This window comes from Cherax quadricarinatus, chromosome 18 (assembly GCF_038502225.1).
Source record: "Cherax quadricarinatus isolate ZL_2023a chromosome 18, ASM3850222v1, whole genome shotgun sequence".
Lineage (NCBI taxonomy): Eukaryota > Metazoa > Arthropoda > Malacostraca > Decapoda > Parastacidae > Cherax > Cherax quadricarinatus.
In genome coordinates, this window is record NC_091309.1 from 18761934 (window position 1) to 18785244 (window position 23311).

A 23311-nucleotide genomic window follows, 5' to 3' on the forward strand; every position below is an offset into this window, starting at 1 on the left:
TAGGAGGGGCCTAGAGATGTGGCTAAAGAACAGAGCATATGTTATTTTAGTGCCACGAATGTCTACCTTGTTTATTCTGGACCCTATTTTGAAATTGGCATCTTTTTTAGTTTGCGTGATATTGGCCAAATTGCCAATTTCTGACCACCATATTGGGTAGTCCAAATTAGTAAATGGGAGGTTTCTTGTACTCAGCTGATAGATAAAATGGAGTTCTAAAGAAATAGCTATGAGTTTGGTCAACTGGAACAATGGAATTGTCTGAAAATAGGGCTCAAAGTCGGCGAAATCGCCGATACGCATATGTCGCCAAGACCGCTAAATTCGCGGGAGCATAATTCCATGAGTTTTCGACCAAATTTCGAACTTTTGGTGTCATTACCATCGGGAAAAGATTCTCTATCATTTCATAAGAAAAAATAAATTTTTTTTTTTTTTTCAAAAATTGAGCGACATAGAATGACAGTTTCACAGAGGGGCCTGAAACAGTCAAAGGGTTAAACCCATCAGTTGATGTGTATTGGACGTGTGATGTCCAGTACACAAAAATTGAACATATCCATTACTTTGAGCTCAACTTCAAGCTATTTTCAGTATTAAAACCAATCAAAATCATCTCTATTTCTGTAATATATCTTCTATCAAATGAGACCAAGAAACCCTGAATACACTGCAAAGTTGCTGTTTTAATCCAAAAACACAATTGCAGTTTTATTCTTATTATGAACTGTGTGCTGCAGGATTTGTTTTATATGGTGCACACTTACCACATAGATCCATTCTCTCATATCTAGGCCTCGATTTACCACTCACAGCTTATCTGAGTGAGCTGAGATGCTGTAGAGCTACAGCTTTGACCCAGGCTTCAAAACCATAGAACTACGGGACGGACCCTCATTTGATGAAATTTGATTTATAATTTAAGAATTACCTGATGCTGAATTTTAATGTGAACATTTATTACATGGAAGGCTTCAAATTAAAATCTATTTGAACATACATCCAAGACCCTTTACTAATACAGTAGACCGTTACTTTCCCTAAAATGTCATATAATGAAAAAAAATCATGAAAAGCAAACTAAAGAACATATAGGAAAAATAGGGTTATGTTCCTGATTTCCCTAAAAACACCAAGCATGTTTTTCTTAACATTTGTAATTCATCATATTTTCCATTTCTTACATTATAGTTGTTATTATTTGCTTAACTAGAAATGTATGGAGAGGGTGCCACTTCTTCATCCATTCACTTTTTCATTGAATTACTTTCTGTACTTCATCAGTCATTAACATATTTAACATTTGTTTAAATACATCCAGGGTAGGTGAAGTTATTGGTTACTAGCCTTCCTGCACCATTTTACCTTTTTTTTTTCCCTCCCACTTTACTACATGCTAAATGAGCTATTTTTTTTTTTTTTTATTATCACACCGGCCGATTCCCACCAAGGCAGGGTGGCCCGAAAAAGAAAAACTTTCACCATCATTCACTCCATCACTGTCTTGCCAGAAGGGTGCTTTACACTACAGTTTTTAAACTGCAACATTAACACCCCTCCTTCAGAGTGCAGGCACTGTACTTCCCATCTCCAGGACTCAAGTCCGGCCTGCCGGTTTCCCTGAATCCCTTCATAAATGTTACTTTGCTCACACTCCAACAGCACGTCAAGTATTAAAAACCATTTGTCTCCATTCACTCCTATCAAACACGCTCACGCATGCCTGCTGGAAGTCCAAGCCCCTCGCACACAAAACCTCCTTTACCCCCTCCCTCCAACCCTTCCTAGGCCGACCCCTACCCCGCCTTCCTTCCACTACAGACTGATACACTCTTGAAGTCATTCTGTTTCGCTCCATTCTCTCTACATGTCCGAACCACCTCAACAACCCTTCCTCAGCCCTCTGGACAACAGTTTTGGTAATCCCGCACCTCCTCCTAACTTCCAAACTACGAATTCTCTGCATTATATTCACACCACACATTGCCCTCAGACATGACATCTCCACTGCCTCCAGCCTTCTCCTCGCTGCAACATTCATCACCCACGCTTCACACCCATATAAGAGCGTTGGTAAAACTATATATGACATGATAATTGAGAATTTTTTATTATTATCACACCGGCCGATTCCCACCAAGGCAGGGTGGCCCGAAAAAAAAAAACTTTCACCATCATTCACTCCATCACTGTCTTGCCAGAAGGGTGCTTTACACTACAGTTTTTAAACTGCAACATTAACACCCCTCCTTCAGAGTGCAGGCACTGTACTTCCCATCTCCAGGACTCAAGTCCGGCCTGCCGGTTTCCCTGAATCCCTTCATAAATGTTACTTTGCTCACACTCCAACAGCACGTCAAGTATTAAAAACCATTTGTCTCCATTCACTCCTATCAAACACGCTCACGCATGCCTGCTGGAAGTCCAAGCCCCTCGCACACAAAACCTCCTTTACCCCCTCCCTCCAACCCTTCCTAGGCCGACCCCTACCCCGCCTTCCTTCCACTACAGACTGATACACTCTTGAAGTCATTCTGTTTCGCTCCATTCTCTCTACATGTCCGAACCACCTCAACAACCCTTCCTCAGCCCTCTGGACAACAGTTTTGGTAATCCCGCACCTCCTCCTAACTTCCAAACTACGAATTCTCTGCATTATATTCACACCACACATTGCCCTCAGACATGACATCTCCACTGCCTCCAGCCTTCTCCTCGCTGCAACATTCATCACCCACGCTTCACACCCATATAAGAGCGTTGGTAAAACTATACTCTCATACATTCCCCTCTTTGCCTCCAAGGACAAAGTTCTTTGTCTCCACAGACTCCTAAGTGCACCACTCACTCTTTTTCCCTCATCAATTCTATGATTCACCTCATCTTTCATAGACCCATCCGCTGACACGTCCACTCCCAAATATCTGAATACGTTCACCTCCTCCATACTCTCTCCCTCCAATCTGATATTCAATCTTTCATCACCTAATCTTTTTGTTATCCTCATAACCTTACTCTTTCCTGTATTCACCTTTAATTTTCTTCTTTTGCACACCCTACCAAATTCATCCACCAATCTCTGCAACTTCTCTTCAGAATCTCCCAAGAGCACAGTGTCATCAGCAAAGAGCAGCTGTGACAACTCCCACTTTGTGTGTGATTCTTTATCTTTTAACTCCACGCCTCTTGCCAAGACCCTCGCATTTACTTCTCTTACAACCCCATCTATAAATATATTAAACAACCACGGTGACATCACACATCCTTGTCTAAGGCCTACTTTTACTGGGAAAAAATTTCCCTCTTTCCTACATACTCTAACTTGAGCCTCACTATCCTCGTAAAAACTCTTCACTGCTTTCAGTAACCTACCTCCTACACCATACACTTGCAACATCTGCCACATTGCCCCCCTATCCACCCTGTCATACGCCTTTTCCAAATCCATAAATGCCACAAAGACCTCTTTAGCCTTATCTAAATACTGTTCACTTATATGTTTCACTGTAAACACCTGGTCCACACACCCCCTACCTTTCCTAAAGCCTCCTTGTTCATCTGCTATCCTATTCTCCGTCTTACTCTTAATTCTTTCAATTATAACTCTACCATACACTTTACCAGGTACACTCAACAGACTTATCCCCCTATAATTTTTGCACTCTCTTTTATCCCCTTTGCCTTTATACAAAGGAACTATGCATGCTCTCTGCCAATCCCTAGGTACCTTACCCTCTTCCATACATTTATTAAATAATTGCACCAACCACTCCAAAACTATATCCCCACCTGCTTTTAACATTTCTATCTTTATCCCATCAATCCCGGCTGCCTTACCCCCTTTCATTTTACCTACTGCCTCACGAACTTCCCCCACACTCACAACTGGCTCTTCCTCACTCCTACAAGATGTTATTCCTCCTTGCCCTATACACGAAATCACAGCTTCCCTATCTTCATCAACATTTAACAATTCCTCAAAATATTCCTTCCATCTTCCCAATACCTCTAACTCTCCATTTAATAACTCTCCTCTCCTATTTTTAACTGACAAATCCATTTGTTCTCTAGGCTTTCTTAACTTGTTAATCTCACTCCAAAACTTTTTCTTATTTTCAACAAAATTTGTTGATAACATCTCACCCACTCTCTCATTTGCTCTCTTTTTACATTGCTTCACCACTCTCTTAACTTCTCTCTTTTTCTCCATATACTCTTCCCTCCTTGCATCACTTCTACTTTGTAAAAACTTCTCATATGCTAACTTTTTCTCCCTTACTACTCTCTTTACATCATCATTCCACCAATCGCTCCTCTTCCCTCCTGCACCCACTTTCCTGTAACCACAAACTTCTGCTGAACACTCTAACACTACATTTTTAAACCTACCCCATACCTCTTCGACCCCATTGCCTATGCTCTCATTAGCCCATCTATCCTCCAATAGCTGTTTATATCTTACCCTAACTGCCTCCTCTTTTAGTTTATAAACCTTCACCTCTCTCTTCCCTGATGCTTCTATTCTCCTTGTATCCCATCTACCTTTTACTCTCAGTGTAGCTACAACTAGAAAGTGATCTGATATATCTGTGGCCCCTCTATAAACATGTACATCCTGAAGTCTACTCAACAGTCTTTTATCTACCAATACATAATCCAACAAACTACTGTCATTTCGCCCTACATCATATCGTGTATACTTATTTATCCTCTTTTTCTTAAAATATGTATTACCTATAACTAAACCCCTTTCTATACAAAGTTCAATCAAAGGGCTCCCATTATCATTTACACCTGGCACCCCAAACTTACCTACCACACCCTCTCTAAAAGTTTCTCCTACTTTAGCATTCAAGTCCCCTACCACAATTACTCTCTCACTTGGTTCAAAGGCTCCTATACATTCACTTAACATCTCCCAAAATCTCTCTCTCTCCTCTGCATTCCTCTCTTCTCCAGGTGCATACACGCTTATTATGACCCACTTCTCGCATCCAACCTTTACTTTAATCCACATAATTCTTGAATTTACACATTCATATTCTCTTTTCTCCTTCCATAACTGATCATTTAACATTACTGCTACCCCTTCCTTTGCTCTAACTCTCTCAGATACTCCAGATTTAATCCCATTTATTTCCCCCCACTGAAACTCTCCTACCCCCTTCAGCTTTGTTTCGCTTAGGGCCAGGACATCCAACTTCTTTTCATTCATAACATCAGCAATCATCTGTTTCTTGTCATCCGCACTACATCCACGCACATTTAAGCAACCCAGTTTTATAAAGTTTTTCTTCTTCTCTTTTTTAGTAATTGTATACAGGAGAAGGGGTTACTAGCCCATTGCTCCCGGCATTTTAGTCGCCTCATACGACACGCATGGCTTACGGAGGAAAGATTCTTTTCCACTTCCCCATGGACAATAGAAGAAATAAAAAAGAACAAGAGCTATTTAGAAAAAGGAGAAAAACCTAGATGTATGTATATATATATATGCATGTGCGTGTCTGTGAAGTGTGACCAAAGTGTAAGTAGGAGTAGCAAGATATCCCTGTTATGAGAATATGGTGCAATTTTTCAGCTGTCATACAGCAAAAAGTATTAATAAATCTCGTGTTAATTGATAGTCTACTGTAATTTATTATGCGTGATACAATATATGATACTTGTGTCAATGCACCGAATAATGAAATTTTTTTTTTGTCCATGACAAGCAATCCATTTTAACTAATGGCTTTGCTATTAATTATAGCTTGACTCAATTATATAATAGATATAATTTTCTATAGTAATGTTTTCCATTTATCAGATAATACATATTTTTTTTTCTCCAAGTTTAGAACTGGCAGCTATATAGCAATCAACTTATATCTAAGTTCTAAACTAGTAGAACTTCGTAACTTGTGCGCCTATTTAAAGCATCTGTGGGTAGATCTGTTAGCTCATAGAATTAACTCAAGGGGAGTGCCTTGATGCTGGTGAAGGGGTCTTGATCTGAAGAATTTGAGCTATGTTTCCTTAACTAAGCTCAACCCTGATTGCTACTCATTATCTGGGTGCTGTATGGCACCTATGGGTTTAGTGCTTCCCTATGAATATAATGCTAATCACAAGCTTAAAAATTAGTTTAAGAATTTTTTTAAACAGTAGTAGTAGTATCCACTTTTTTTTAAACTAATAATTTACCATGGTTGACAAGTATTAGTTTAATCATCCTCAGATATTTCAAATACCTTTAAGTATTACTCCCTCTAGGACTGAGAGTTTCCAGGGGATAGCAAGGCATCAGTCAGTACAATACATAAATAAGTAGTACAGTATGTGGACATCACAATTTATGTGACCCTCCAAATCACAACCCCACCCACACATCTGCAAATATCATCACTGAAGCTGCCCTTGTTATTGTGTGCTAAAAGGGCATCTAAATAGATATTGAGACTGCATATTTAGTGATGAAAAAGGTTCATACGAGTATAGGGCTGTAGTCTTTTAGAAATCAGTCATCTCACAGAAATTGAGTGTCACAGAAGGAATTAGTTTAAAAAAAAAAAAAGTTGACATACAATAAATAGCAGTCATATCAAGAATTTTTCTTCAGAGTAAGCATTGAGCAGAAACTCTTGCTTTTTTCCAGCTGTCTTCTACCTTTACCTTTTATATACCTTTGACAAGTTTCAAGTGTTTTTCTACTCCCAGAGCCCAGCCTTGGACCAGGTTGCTGCTGCTAGCAGCTCACTTGCCCACTTATCAATAACAGTCTGGCTGATCTGGCACTTGTCCAGTTTCCTCTTGAAGACCTCTATACTTGACCCATCAGTTTTTTAACATCTTGTGCTGAGATGTTGAATAGTCTGGGACCACAGATGTTCACACAATATTCTCTTATTGTGCTCATGACACCCCTGCTTTTCAGTGGGTTTATTTTACACTTCCATATCTCTCACTCCAGTATTTTATGGCAATGTGCAGATTTGGGATTAGGCCCTAAAGTATTTTCCATGTATATATTATGTAACATTATTTCCTCTGCTCCAGTAAGTATATATTTAGGACTTCAAGGCATTCTCAGTAATTTAATAGTTTTATTTGCTCTATCCAGGCCGTAAATGACATGTCTGACTTAGCACCTGTGACATTAGCAGTGTTGCTGGTTTGCATTGGATGAGTGTTCATGGAGAAAAAATGAATGGTAGAAGTAAAAAAAAAAAGTCTTATAAAAATCACGTCTTATCAAAATGACACACTTCTTTCATTCATTGTCATAAGGGGGTATTCAGATTGGTCCAAGGAAAAGGCAAAACTCAGACAGCTCTAATTCCTTAAATTGAGAGCTCTTCAAAATAAATTTCCCTAAAGGTAGCCCTAAAGATGTCAGTTTTGTAGCAGTCTTGATTAATTATCAAATGCCCATGTAACCATATTGAGTGAGGATCGCCATCTCGAAGCTATTGACAGACAGGTTTCCATTATAATGGGGGTCTCCCTTCAGTTGATAAAAGGAAAAAGTATTAAATTATGTAATGATCACTCTTATAAAGCAAGAAGATAATATTTCAGATTGATAAGTTTTCTTCATTTTATACAGATCAGAAGCTGCTCAAGTGATGCATCATATCCTCATTTAATTGTATGAGAACTACTTAATGTTAACATTTAATTAGTACATAATGTTAGGAAATACAGTAGTTTTGCCAGGAATCCTAAAAAGTTGCTTTAGTGCAGGCATGTGTAGTTATGTAATATCCCTTTCTCTGGGTTTGGCACATTTCTATTAATCATAATACTCATTTTCCCCTCATTGTATTGGGTATTTTTATTAACCAAGTTATTAATTGAATAAAATGAAGTGTTTAGACAATCTAGAGTGTTAAAATGTGGAGAATGAAAAGTAGAGAATATATTTTGATGATTCGTAGTTATTTATTATATGTGCAGGAATATCACAAAGATCTACACAGTTTTTTCTGATATCTGTTATTTCCTTATGTATTGTCATTAGTCGTATGTATTCAGATTATGAATAGTTATCCATCTTCACAAGTGCCAATTTATGCAATGGTAATTTATTAACAGGGTATTGTATTTTATTGCATTTGATTTGATAATTGTAATACATGTATTTCTATATTCAAAATGAGTTTTTATTATCATTAGCATGATTTTTTTTTTTTTTTTTTCAAAGTTTTTCTTACTGCTCATAACCTAAAGAATTGTTTTATAAGATTCCAGTGTGATTTCAGGGAACTCTACACATGGGACATTGGTATATGTAGATTCATCATTTGCTAGGTAAATACTGTAGTACTTTATTTGTCTAGGGCTCCCTTAGTTTTCCAAAGCACCTTTTCCTGGCAGTACAACCTTGGCATTAGCAAGAGCTATTGGGGTTCTTACTACACTGTCTTTCGGATAATTTTCTCCCTCATGTCATCCAGCAGCAGGATGACGTAAAATTGTGTACATACACAATTATTATAATCAGAAAGAAGTGCTAAGCCACAAGGGCTATACAGCTGTACATATACAAGCACTATTTCTTTATACAGATTTTCAACTTTTTTAGTAAGCCATATACAGTACTACTGTAATTCTCACATTTTAGATACCGTACTACCATATAACATAGGCTACACCAGAGTAGGGCTGGTATTGGTTCTGTACGTAGTGCCAAATGCAGTATTTTGTGCTTTTTAAAGATTATAATAGGAAACTTACTGCACACTCTTCAGTTGGGTCCATATTCACAATGACATGAAGCTGTGATTATGCAATTGTGCTGCATATTCTTATAAATTAAATTCTGCCATAAAAAATTGCCTGAACATCATATTTTACATAAACTGTCAGTAAAAATAAGTAAGGTTATAGGCATATTGGGACTGCTTCAATAAGACAAACAGTAAATTGGTAATACTTTATGAGAAAAGTATACAGAAAATATTACATATGTAGCCATTTGTCATAAAAAAGTTATAAGTTTAAACAATCACAAATATCTTTGGTAATTAATAATGCAAAAGAAAAAAAATGATAGTACTGTATAAGATTATTAATCCACAAAATATATTAATGTACTTGGCAAGTAATTCTTACTGATACAGTAGTCTTGGGCAAATGTGTTTCATTTTGCAATGCTTAAGAAATTAAGTTTACAAGCAGGATATGGTGTTATAAAGCTTCATGCGAGATAATTTTTTTCAATGTTGGTGAAAAAATACATGTATAGCATTTAAAGTGATAAATGATATTTACACAAAATCTAATAATCAATTATATTTATTTTTATCTTGAGTGAAAAGGCTTAATTTTGATATGGTAGTGCATTATGTAGCCTGAGATAAAAGATGTTCATCTATGATTTATGTATATGTATGTATGTACCGGTATATATTCTTGAACTAATGGTTCTAGAGCACCGTATAACTGCAGAACAACTTTATACACAAGCTGGCAAGCAAACATAGGGCCATATTTAAGAGTGCAACTATACCAAACACTGTGTAGCCAAACCCTTTAACCAGTAGACACTCTTCCCAAGTCCATGTTACCCATTTTCCATACTCATTATGACTAAGCCAATTGTAGTTTCATCAGAGCCCAATATTGGATTGAAGCCCATTAATCCCCTGAGGGTCGGGACCCCTGCTCTCAAACTTGCTTTCATGGTAGGAAAATTAAAAAAAAAAAAAATTCTTATGGTAGAGAATCTTTCTGAAAGTAATAAAACAAAAAGTACCAAATTTGGTGGAAAATTGACAAAATTATGCTTTTGCGAATTTTGCTGTATCAGGGATATTTACGCATCAGCGATTTTGCCTAGTTTGAGTCTGATTTTAGGCCAATTACATTATTCCAGTTGACCAAATTCTTAGCTATTTTGCTAGTATGCCTTCCATTCTATTGACCGAGTACAAGAAACTGCCCCTTCAACAACTTCAACTACCCAATAAAGTCATCGGAAACTGGTAATTTGACCCATTTTAGACAAAATTAAAAAAAATGCCAATTTCAAAATAGGGTCCAGAATAAACCATGCAGATACAGTGGAACCCCGAGTTTCGGCCGTAATATTTTCCAGGAGCTAGGCCTAAACTCGAAATGGCTGAAAGTCGAAGCAATATTTCCCATAAGAAATACATGTAATGTAAATACAATTAATCCATTCCAGACCCACAAAAATATTCACAAAAAATACATTTTTTAAAGAATATCTATAGTTTAACATACATATAGTACTTAAAACATACATATAGTATTAATTATTATTATTATAGTCAAAAAGAAGCGCTAAGCCACAAGGGCTATACAGCGCTGCAGGGTAGGGAAGGAAGCGAGGGTATTGGGCGGCAGAAGGGGGGAGGGATGATCAGTAGGTTACAGAAAACAGCGGGGCAGGGGATAGTGCGGGGGTAGAGGGTAGCAAGAGATTGAGGTAGAAAGGGCTGAAGGCATCAGAGTTTGTGAAGTAAGTCAGTTGTTGTCAAAAAGTCAATGAGAGAGTCCGGATGAAAGGTGGGTCCATCAGCGAGAAGGGAAGGTAAAGAGAGAGCAGCGGAGCGAAGACGACGACGGAGGTAAATTCTGCGTGCTCGTTGATAAAGTGGGCAGTCCAACAGAATGTGGCTGACTGATAATGGAGCCTGACAATTCTCACAGAGAGGAGTAAGACGAGTATGGCCAGTGCGAAGATGGGAGAGAGTAGTCTTCCAACCTCGACACTGGTGACAAGAAGACGGCCAGTAACCTATACTCGGTTTAATAGATTGAAGTGTGTTACCGAGCATAGTAGACCAACATTGTTGCCAACGGGTGTGAAGGTGGGTAGCTATTGCAGCAAAATAGTCCGTAAATGGTATACCTCTACATGAAACTGGTAGGTCATGTACTGCTGACCGCGCAGCAGTGTCTGCCTGTTCATTGCCCTGTACGTCAACATGACCAGGGACCCAACAAAAAAAAATCTTTATGCTTGGTAAAGATGCGGTGTAGCCAAAGTTGGATATGGAGGACTAAGGGGTGAGGTGTATCAAATTTCTGTATAGCCTGTGAAGCACTAAGGGAGTCTGAGACAACCACAAATGATGACACAGGCATAGATGCAATACATACAAGTACTGCAAGAATGGCATACAGTTTAGCAGTAAAAATACTAGCCGAAGATAGTAAATGCCCTCGTACAACGCTGTCCGGAAACACTGCTGCGAATCCTACGCCGTCAGAAGACTTAGAGCCATCTGTGTACACTGCAATGGCATGAGAATGAGAGTGGAAGTGGTCAAGAAAAAGAGAGCGGAAAGCGACAGTAGGCAGTTGGGCTTTCGAGCAAGGGAGAGAGAAAGAACAGACTCAAACAGCTGGAACTTCCCAGGGGGGTAGGGAAAAGTGAGATGCTACATGAACATAGAAAGGTGGCAATTGAAGAGAAGACAAGAGCGAATGTAGGCGAAGAGAGAAGGGACAGAGTAAACAGGGGCGGCAAACAAATAAAGAATGTCTACTAATATCAGTGACCATTCTATAAATGGAAGGATTGAGGAGATCATGAGAGCGTACATAGTAGCGAAGGCAATGGGCATCACGGCGATCGGATAAGGATGGAACGTTCACTTCTGCATAGAGGCTCTCAACAGGGGAAGAGTGAAAAGCACCAAGGCATAAACGTAATCCTTGATGATGAATGGGGTTAAGGCTAGAGAGAGTAGCAGGAGAGGCCGCTGAATACATCTGGTCACCATAATCAAGTTTCGATAAAATGAGGATGGAATGTAGGCGAAGGAGAGTTCGGCAATCAGCTCCCCATGAAAGATGAGCAAGGGTTTTAAGAAGGTTCAGCCCATATAGTATTAAACGAGTAATACAATACATAAATAAACATTTAAAATCACAATTACGTACCTTTATTAAAGACTCTTGTTGGCTCCACCATTGCCCATGGTGGCTCATTTCACAGTCACAATCGATAAACAAGCACTAAACACAATGAATTTTTTGTGAAATGTTCAGATGAGTGTGCAGGGTAATGTTTACTCAAGCATAAATAAAGCTAGACTGGCTCATGACACCTGCGCGGGAAGGCATGCAGGCAGACGGATCTGGAACGCCGGCCGAAACACGGGGCAACGGCCAAAACTCGGGGCAAAATTTAGCCAAAAAAAGCAGTTGAAACTCCAAGTGGCCGATACTCAGAGTGGCTGAAATTCGGGGTTCCATTGTATTTCTAAAATAACATTTCCTCTGTTCATTAGTCATGTCCCCAGGCCTGTCCAATATTACACATGAATTTCATTTAGAATTTTTATTCACACGTAGAAAATTTATTGTTATGGAGACTAGTGCATTATTGTAATAACTGTGTAAATAACGTCAGTGCACTCCTAAAAGTGCATTAGACTGGATAGATGGACAAGCGACGTCATTTGTGTACTTTGGAATATCAGCAAAAATCGAAAATTTCCGCTACTTTGAGCTCAGTATCAAGACACTTTCAATCCTGAAACCAATCAAAATCATCTCTATTTCTGTAATATATCTTCCATTCTATCAAATGAGACCAAGAAGTCAGGAATACAACCATAAAAAAACAAATTAAAATACACCCCAAAGTTGCTTTTTGATGCCAAAAAGTCATTAACCCCCCCCCCCCCCCATTATGCACTGCTTACTGCAGGATTTTTTTTTAAATGGTGCACACTTACTACCTAGACATTCTCTCATATCTAGGCCCAAATTTACTGCTCACAGCTTATCTCAGTGAGCTGAGCTTATGGCACAGAACTATGGGATCAACCCTCAAAGGGTTAAGGACCATGTTATGAAGTGTGAACAGTTCTTGAGTAGCACATAACTGAATTAACGTTCATGCTTCAGTTCAAATTACTGCCCGTTAGTCTCTTGGATCAAGAATGGACGGCAAGTAATGACTGATTACCAGTAATGTGGCTGGTAAATTGCTGAGCCTAGGTTTGGTACCAAGCTAAGGCATAAGGTTATTATGAAGGCATGTATGTGTATTTGTAATTACCTAACCTGTGTTAGAGGAAGCTGAGCTCCAGCTCTTAGGTGTGTGTACACGTGAATGAGATACACCCATGCGTAAGGGTAGATTCAACAAATAGTTCACAGAGTAAAGATATGGTATTTTTCATGTTACTGGTATATTTCAGAAAAAATGTGATATGATATACTGTATCTGAAACATACTGACCTAGGTCATATCAAGATGTGTAACATCCACTAGATAATATAGTCTGGGATCACTGGCAGGCATTTAAAGTTTCACATGGCACTTAACGTATAATTAATGAACATATTGCACCATCGCATTAAGCACTGTTTGGTCTAGCCAGTAAGGGTGATGGCTGCATGGACAGTCTCAGACCTGGCTGGTGAAAATTATAATCCATAGGATTTGTCTCCAGTGGTATATAAAGTTATTATAGGTAGAGTAGGCTATCACATATGATTCTTTGAATAAACTCACTGGATTAATACTAAATGGATTGCTCCATTTTTCTCCACCTTTACAGCAGTAATATATAGACCCATAAAAGTTTAATGCTTATATTTTAATATAACAATAATCCACCTCCACAGTACCTTTTGCTAAAAAATTCCATTCTTTAGCTATTTTTTCATTACCCTAAATGTAGTCTCTTCAAGGGGTTTTCCAGTTCTACTCCCTCATATATTTGGGTTTGCCAAGTGCAGTGCGCAGAGTGAGCACAAGGCTTCTCAATGCAAATATGTGACACTTATGATTATAATGGCCAAACTAGCATGCTAAACTCTATGCAAATTTTTGAGTGCCTCGAAGTCTGGAACACTTGACTTTTTGAATATTCCATCAAGGATGCAGATTTCCTAGAGGAAACAATGCATCAAAGAAAGAATGTCTTTAAATCAATGTTGGCCAGTTAAGAGGAAAAGTAGTTCAAAATTTTATACATGGACATAATGCAAGAGATTAAAATCTAAAAACTTACTGTTTCAATGTACAGTACAATATGCAAAAGCAAGAAAGAAATTTGTTTAACTTTGCCTTATGTGACAACTGAAGGTTGTATGAAGCTGCAGGTGTCTTTTGCTTTAATTAATGTAATGCATTCCAGACCCACAATAACTGTAACAAGCTTAATCAGGTAATTAACACCTAATTCAGCACAAGAATCAACACATTTCGTGAACCACCAAATTACATAGTTAACGTAGATCACACATCCAAAATTCGATATAAAATGGACATTCTATAGTAGCAAATTTGCACAAGACAAAGGAAATCTGTATAGTTACAATAAAATATTTTACACTTACCACATTTTTGAAAAAAAAAAAAAAGTTATGGGAGTATTTTTCAGCACATTATTTTCCCGATTATATAATTGATAAAAAAATCAAGTCTTGTAAAAATATCAAACAAAATAAAGACAGTAAGCAATTACATAATCACTGTAATGAATAGTGCAGACCTCTTAAGTTTTTGTTTACTATTTATTATATGGAACAAAAATTCCTCACTGTCTAAACTCCATTAAATAAAATTGGTGGTTCTGAAACTGGAATTAAGGGACTGCTGAATATTTTCAGAGAAAGGCACATTACCACAGCTCCATCTGAAATCTTACTACTCAAGCACTGACAGCATCTTGAGTACAAGTTAAATTGATATCATTAGATGTGAAATGCCCTAATTTCTTTAAGTTAAAAATTACTAGCAATGTAACTTTCAATGCCTTTACAAAAATATCTTGTGTAGAGGGGCAAGATTATACATGCACATTGACCTGCAACTCTGTGAAGTGTTCACATCATCAAACTTGCATTTTCACCAGCAACCAACTGAAAAAATGTGACAGGTACTGCAGTACACAGCTAAATATTATAAAGGTTCATTTGTAAATTGATGTTAGAACAATCTAGTAAGGTTAGTACTGTATTTGTAGTGACATGAACGAATGGAGATACTTAGCAACCAATATCTCAACCTCAATATGAAGTGGCATTGGTCAACCCACTTTTATATTAATATAAAAAGAAACCAAATTTATAACACTAATATTCTTTATCTTGCCTATGGAAATCAGTCATTCATATTCATCGCAGAAGTGAAATAGGTAGCCTCACAATAATGCCTAATGTGAATAAACTTCTTTTTTAAGCAATATGGTAATTTGCATGAGGTTTAAGATATGTTTCTTGCACAAGCTCGTAGATATATAAATTTGCTTGGCCTAAAACAACAAATTGAAACTACCCATATAACTGTGGGTGCACACTAACAACTCACTGCACATGTTATCCTAGTACCACAGACATTAATATAGTTGAAAACTACAACACTAAATCCAATGGATTGTAATGTACCTCTGACAGGAACCCAAAATCAGGCAGTACTCAGTGCCTTTGCAAACTCAGACAGCAGGTAACATTTACATGTACAGTACCTACATTCCAGTCAATAAACAAATTCTCACTACAGTCACTACCATAAAAATCTGAAGCAAAAATTTCCAAAACAAGACATTTCAGTAAAAATAAAAAATGGTACACACCAATACCTGTTTTCCTCACCTTCTTGTAAGATATGTGTACAGAATGTAAATTATGCATTATGTAATAGGAAAAATATCAGTTACACACTTAAATTTGTTAAAAAATTGGTAGAATTTGCTATCACAGTGTCAGGTATATTGTGCTCACATTACCTCTCAATTTTATCACTTGCAAGAACAGTAATTACATACCTTACCAAGCACTATCATTTAAATAGTTTGTTAGGTAGAGATACAATACAAAATATTGACTAAACATTTAACTCCTATGAAAATTGAGAGACTGGTACAGATTCCTACCATCATCAAGTATACCCATGTTTCACAAATTTTCCTCTCAGTAGTGTGCTATAGCACACACCTGTAAATAAAAATAGGCATACAGCTATAAATATTGCCATAATTATACTATTTTGTAGTCACCACTCCACTCAAATGTTGCCCATGTGTCTTATGATAAATTTGACTTGGGGATGGGGAGGGGGTGGGGTTATTGCCAGTCTGGAATTCATCACTTAGTGGATTCACTGATAGCTTTCTGCCTAAACTTCATTCATGGCTACAGGACAGGGGTAACTTGTGCACTTGAAAACCCACTCGAAGCTGGTTTAAACCCACAGTGTTCCTACCTCTTGTTACATTCTTGATGGCATGAAATTTTCCTTTATAGTTGACAGGAATATTGGGATATAAAATTGTTACCCATTACCCAAGGTACCTTTGGAAGTTGAGTAGGGTATGTGTTAAGGCTCCAATCTTGAGCAATCACAAGTCATTTCCTATCAAAGTTGGGTGATCCTAAGAAGAAAAATATCTGGAAGTGCTCAGACAACTACATTTCCAACTGCATTCAATATGCAAGCTCCACAATTATCACCTCCACAACTTAACTTCAACTAGACTGCTTTCAAACAGCTTGTCAAATCCTAAGAACTATACGTCTCCACTGATCTAACACACTTGCACATGCTTAGTGGATGCTCAAATCCCTACCTCTCTGTCCCTCCTTCACACCTTCCTATTCCTCCACTACCTTTCCTCCACCCCAGTATTTATACACCCTCTTAAACAACCTACCTTGCACCCCTCTCTCCTCTCTGAACTGTACCTTTTATACAACTAAATCATTTTCTAATGCGTGATATTCACACCACACACAATCAATTTTAAATATGATATCTCTACTGTCTCCAGCTGTCTCCTAGCCCACCTGGTCAGAGACTGGGTTGTGATTAACAGATGGAAGAACAAACTTTCTCCATTTCTTGTGCTGAATGACCACCACGACATTTAGTGTCTCATGAAGTACAACCCTTCCTGCAACACTTTAAAAACTACTTTTCACAATACAAATGCATTAGTGCCCCTATACTCTTTCATACATTTTTTTTCATCCATCAACAAAAACTTTTCATAATGCCTTAACACTCAAGCTAATTTTTTTTACCCTCATCTATTCTGTAAATTAGCTCACATTTAATAGAGCCATCCTCGGATACATCCACTCACCAATATCTAAATACTGCATGTTCACTTCCTTAATACTTTTTCTAGACTAGTGGTTCTAAAACCTGAGGGACATGGTAGGCTATAATAAACAGTAAATGTTTAAAGAAAATCTGGGAATCTGAAATGAACATGTGTGTTTATTATGGTATTTAGACTTTGCACAAGAGAATTTTCCCTTATTGTCATTCCATTTTAATCATAATGCTGACACAACCTACATATTTACATGTGGTGCTAACTGCTTTTAACACAAAAGCTCAGATTTCATAGGTCCAATACTTGTCTGCGTGACTGTCATTGGGCTGAGCCTCTGAACTAGCATTTCCAACATGTGTGTCATTGCTCTGCAAGCAGTAATGAAACAGAATGATTTCAGTTTTCCAGGAAAACATGAGTATGCTGTCTCTGAGCTATACAATGAGCATGACTTGAGCATAAATACTCCAATACTGGTGTGGCTATTCTGTTTCATGTGGTCACTGCCTTGTGTGTGCAAAATATTTGTACACTTTCATTATTGTCCTATTTATAGCTATCATTGTTGTGCATCTTCATTTTTTACATAAATAATTTTGTCATTTTAGTGATAAATTGGTGATTGTCATTGTTCTACCGCATATGATAGCTGATGCATGTGCAGTATACATATATATCTGACTTTCATGTATAAAGTACATTTAAGGGAAAACTGACAGTCAGGGGGGGAAGGAGGGATGGATGATGACTTTCAGTTGCTCAAAGGCAATTAAAATATTTTGAGAACCACTGGCCTAGACCTCTTTTTCTCAAACTCTCTGCTCATTTGCAAGCTATGATGAATGCAATAGAGTAATGTGTGATACTAAAATGAGTCAGAACTTGGAATGGAAAACACTTGCCTCACCACAACCAGGAGAATAGCACCAACAAAAATTAGCTGTAAAGATGATGTTCCATATGTTTTCAAGTATGAAGGCATTGTGAATTATGAATCTCTTCCAAGAGATACAATAGTCAATCAGCAATACTACTTGGATATTTCTGCAATGTCTGTGTTGCTCTCTGAGAAAAAGAAAGGAGAAACTCCTAGATTCTGTAGCATGACAATGTGCCATGTCATGAAGTGAGAGTTTCTTACGCAAATAATGCTTAAAACTTGACAGAAATTAATGCAGCACATACACTCCTAGCTACCTAAAAAGAGGACTTGAAGTGCTTCTATAATAATGACTTGTAAAATTGTAATGCCATGATTGTGAACAACTCACAGAATGGGAGAGGGGTTCGAACCTCACTCCATTCTTAGTGTTGCTTCCATAAGCTATAGCACTGGTAACACAAGCATTTGGAGCACACATTCATACATATTTATTCTCTGATTTTTATTTGGATTAATGTACCTTTTATGACAGCAGTAAATTTGCAACATATGGGGCTTTCTCATCTATAGTTCATACAGCATTTAATATTTTTTTCCTCAAGTAAACACTAGTTAAAACTTGCCTAGGTTACATACATCAACAGGTGTTTATCTCAGCAAATGTATGCCAAGAGTTCACCTTAATCCCTAATCTAGGAATTAAGAGTATCTGACTGGTGGTGTAAAAGTTACAAGCGGTCTTAATTAAAGACCTTGTAGTCAATAGGCCTGAAAACCAATAAAACTTACATAATGACTTGTACAAAGGTTTTTTTGGTCAGTCACATTTTCTTCAATAATTTATTAGTGTCAAGCTCAAAAAACTCTTGTATCAAGTTTATAAAACTTTTTTTTTTCACAGCTACTGGAAGTTCACTGTACTAATTGATTACCTCTTGAAAATTCTATACATAATGTAGCCCTAAACATTGTCAGTGGGTGATGTGGAAGGAATATCCGAGGTTTTGGTGAAACAGGGCACTGAGCACCAAAGAAGACTAGGAACTAAAGAAATGCCTCCAATAAAACAGTATATTATGACATAGTTGCCTGCCATATCGCTCATCCAACCTGCATAAAAAAAAAAAATTATTAGAAATTTTAATACTGTACGTATAATACTGTGTCAAACATTTCAAACCTTATGAGGATAAAAACATGTACAGCAGTCTATTTATATTTGTCAACCTTAAATTATAGTGGAATATTAAATGAAGGCTACTGTATTTAAAAGTGTAAAATGTGCTTTAATACTAGATATGTTGGGAGAAAACTATGGACTAAAAAAAAAAAACACAATGCAACTGAGGGGAGTTTTTCCGACAACGTAAAGGCTCTTTTCACAGGAATCTTAAGAATTTTTTTTTTATAGATTCTAACCTATATATGCCTTTACCTTCTTCTGATGAAATATGACTACAGTACCTTCAGGCACTTATCGGACTGATTTTTTTATGTGGATTGTAAAATGCACCACATGGGCAAAATGGTCAAATGTGATTAATTGATGACGATGATTTTGTTTGCCTGTATTAACATGGAGAGTTAGTAACCCAGGATAACCCAATAAGTCATTAGACTGGCTTGTTTCCTTAGGCTCCTTCAGCTTTCTTTCCCAGGATGTGACCCACACCAGTTGAATAACTCCTGGGTACCTACTAACTACCAGTACACTACTCCCAAAAACTACTCTCACAGTCAGGACTTTCCACAGAGTAAATGAGGGAATAATGGTAACAGGAGTACTGAGTCTATTAAATTATTCTACAGAGTAGCTATACACATTGAATAATACCAGTACCATTAATGACCTGTATTAACTAAAATTTCAGAAATAGTACATTGGAAATATAGTACACTGGAAAATCCAACTTTGCAAATATTCTCCATGTTACAGTTTTATTAATCAAAAATTTTGGACAAAGCATTAATTTTTCTTTCTATTCCTACTACTATTTTTCCTATTACTATATTGTTGTACTGATTAATGGCCATAGTTTTTCCATACACTACTCAAAACCAGATACACTATCCTGTACTGGTATTTGAACTACTGTATTCTGAGTGTTTCCTATATGTGTATACTGCTGTATTTAATTAACATCTCTGTTTTACAACCGACAGCCAACAAGCACTAGGTCATTAGCCAAACCCACTCGTTTGTCTAAAATGGATATACCATACTGTAATGTATGAGTAATGGTCCACGGCCGGGCTCTGAGAGTAGAGAGACTCGGAACTCATCAAAGGTATATCAAAGGTAGGGTTTTAAGACCTGTGTGGGGCAACTGGGAGATATATACTGTACCAGCATGCAATACATAAAATAAAATATTTCCCTGTAATATTATATACTGTGAAGTGGAAACTTGTAATCGTTTTACATGATGGTAGGATTACTGGTGTCTTTTTTTTTTGTCTCAACCATGTGGGATACCAGGTATATCTTGCTACTTCTACTTACACTTATTTCACACTACACATGCATGTATATGCATATATATACATACCCATCTGGGTTTTCTTCTTTTTTTTAATAGTTTTTGTACTTCTTTATTTCCTCTTATCTCTATGAGGAAGTGGGACAAAATTCTTCCTCCGTAAGCATGCATGTCATAAGAGGAGACTAAAATGCTGGGAGAAAGGGGCTAGTAACCCCTTCTCCTACATAAATTACTAAATTAAAAAAAAAATCATTTTTCTTTTCTAGGTCATCCTGCTTTGGTGGGATACAGCTGGTTTGTTGAAAAAAAAAATATATATATATATATATATACTGTAAATTGAAAATGAAAAGAATCCTTACCAGTCAAGGGTATGAGTAGAAGCCCACCAATTCCATTAATGAAGAGCATCAAACCAAACGAGTGTGGTAAAAGCTTCAACCCTAAGTACTCCACAAGCAACACTGGTTCGACAGACATACAGGTACCTACACTGAAGCCGTACCAAGCGCAGCAAGCTCCCGTGGTTAAAAAATTCCAGGCAAATGATATTGCTGAGGAGAGAGAAAAAAAGTCATAATGTAGATACAGTATATGCAATAATTCACTACAAATGACAAGTCTAGCCTTTTCAAACAGTAATTTAAAAGTGCATTTTATGTAATTAATGTACTCTATATACATTAGACTCTTATAACACATTCACATCACACGTCATCAATAAAACACTCGTGAAATTTTGTTTACCATTATCATGCTGAACAGGGACAGAGTTGTACTGCATGATACACCATGCAGTAAATTTGGGGACAATAAGCTTCCACCCACATAACATTTCAATTCTTTTTAGAAACACTCCTTGAAATACAGTATGATGTTAGACTCAAAAAAAAAAAAAAAATACAAAAACATATTAGCATCACATGATTTATAAAAGTATCTAAGTGTTGAATACAACTTTGAGCTTGCTAAAAATGATAGTATTTAAATCACTAATTTTTATGTTAAGGCACTCACTTAAGTTTGCCAAGACAGAGTTAACAGAAGCAATGATGACAAAGTAGCGACGTTGCATCAACCCCTGGTCACAGAATAAAGATGTAAATAACTTGGCTACAAGTTCAAACGAGGCAACGATGATGTAGAGAAATGGAGTTTCTCTTCCTACACCAATCTCAAGTGAAAGTGACGGTAAGTAGTTTATGAAAGACACGTACACCTGCAAAACAAAACAAAAATTATTTTCCTAAGATAAACCTTAACATAATCAGACTACTGTATACATATAATTAACATTAGTATCCAAATCTACCCAAGGTTGGGGAAAAGAGGAGGTGGTAAGGGCTGTTGAATTTGCAGAGTACTGGTATTCATACATTATTCAGCACTGCATACAAATCACTTTTGCACAGTCAAACAGAAAACTATTTACATACCAGTACTAACAAAAAATTAAAATAACCTAAATACTGTAGTCATGAAAAATAAAAGGTTAAAATTTAAAATCTGATATCTATTCAAAACCACCAAATTGTTCATAATAAAAGGCTCCACTAAAATGTCACCAATGCCATCCCAGTGATTATAAAACCTATGGTAAAGCTAGAGCCTAGGGAATATTAAAATGTAGTTCAAAGCCAAAGGCATGCTGCAAGCTGAACAGAGATGACCCTTTAACAAAGTACCTTGATGCCGGTGAAAGTCTTGATCTGAAAAATTGGAGCTTCTCTCCCCCTTCCTCGGATCAAATCTGATTACCTCCCATTTCCCAGGCACTGTATGACACTTATGGGTTTAGTGATTTCCTGTGAATATAATAATGTAGAGATATTAGCAGGATACCCTGCAAGCGTGACCTACTCTCAAACTGCAGATCTTCTCTGTGATCATTCATGTGAAGAATTTACCTAAGAGGCACTATACCTGGCTGACTTCAGAGACGAAGTCAAGGGCCACAGTACATAGTGGGTTTGTGGAGATAAGATGCCTACCCTGTGGTTTGTGTAGGGGTATCATTCCTTACATTTGAATATCAAGCATGTGTTTTTAATACATGCTTCAATGATCCTCACCTTTTATTTCACTTAAGCTACTTTCCAAAGTAAGAAATAATCTTCATCAGTCTGTCCTGAAAACTAAATTGGTTCCCCAAAAATATAGTCCACCATCGATGGGAAAATACAGGTATTATCTCAAGTCTGCAGTACAGACTACTAAACAGAAAAGTGTTTGATTCCAAACTTCTGGTTCTCAACTATATTACCTGGAATTGGGCAATAGGAAGAAATCAACAAAAGGGACTAAAACATGTCCTTATCCTATATATATGTAGTATATATGTCTAACAGGTTAAATTTATCAGATATCCCAATAGTCAGTGATCATTCAGCACTCTTGACGAAAGAAAAAAAAAAAGATGCAACATGCATAACACCCAACTTAAAATTAGAAAACAAAAAACTACTGGCATGAATAAAACGAATACTACTACATCAAGTAAAAATAACTGTCAATTAAAAATCACACTAAAGTGTTAATGTCAAAAGACTCTCCTGAAAGTTCTCAAAGATCCCTAATGGCACCCTGGAAATTACAAAAACCAAGGCAAAAAAAAATCCCCAAGTTGTGAGCAAACAGCTAAAATGTGTACCACATTAGGCAACACACCAGAATTTACACAGAGAAGGTGGGCAGGCGCACGTGCAAACAGGTAGCAATGGGAGAGATGTGTGCCCTCGGTCCTGTCCCAGTCATCTTGAAGTAATGATTCCTATTGAAGGAGAAGCCAAACACTTCACATCAGTAGGGATCACCAAGCTTGCCACTTACCAAGGACTTGTTTATATAGAACCATAAAACCACTAAAGCAGAAGTCTACTACAGCGCAAGCTTGTTATAGCATCCTTTGC

The 23311-nt window shown here is 37.2% G+C and overlaps 2 protein-coding genes across 5 annotated transcripts in view; one reads left to right on the plus strand and one right to left on the minus strand.

Annotated features, from left to right (window-relative positions):
- Window positions 1–8137, plus strand: part of LOC138852876 (COMM domain-containing protein 3) — a 33137-nt gene extending 25000 nt beyond the window's left edge. Inside the window, exon 5 of the mRNA XM_070086313.1 lies at window positions 7589–8137. Within this exon, the coding sequence (XP_069942414.1) occupies window positions 7589–7628 (40 nt within the window). The 3' untranslated portion in view covers window positions 7629–8137. The remainder of the gene's footprint in view (window positions 1–7588) is intronic.
- Window positions 8138–8903: 766 nt separating this feature from the next.
- The window catches only part of LOC128689427 (uncharacterized), a 321743-nt gene continuing 307335 nt past the window's right edge, over window positions 8904–23311 (minus strand). For all 4 annotated transcript variants that reach the window (XM_053777694.2, XM_053777693.2, XM_053777695.2 and 1 more), the window contains 3 exons: window positions 21420–21621; window positions 20765–20956; window positions 8904–19029 (listed from right to left, as the gene is read on the minus strand). In XM_053777694.2, the coding sequence (XP_053633669.1) occupies window positions 18881–19029; window positions 20765–20956; window positions 21420–21621 (543 nt within the window). In that variant the 3' untranslated portion in view covers window positions 8904–18880. The remainder of the gene's footprint in view (window positions 19030–20764; window positions 20957–21419; window positions 21622–23311) is intronic.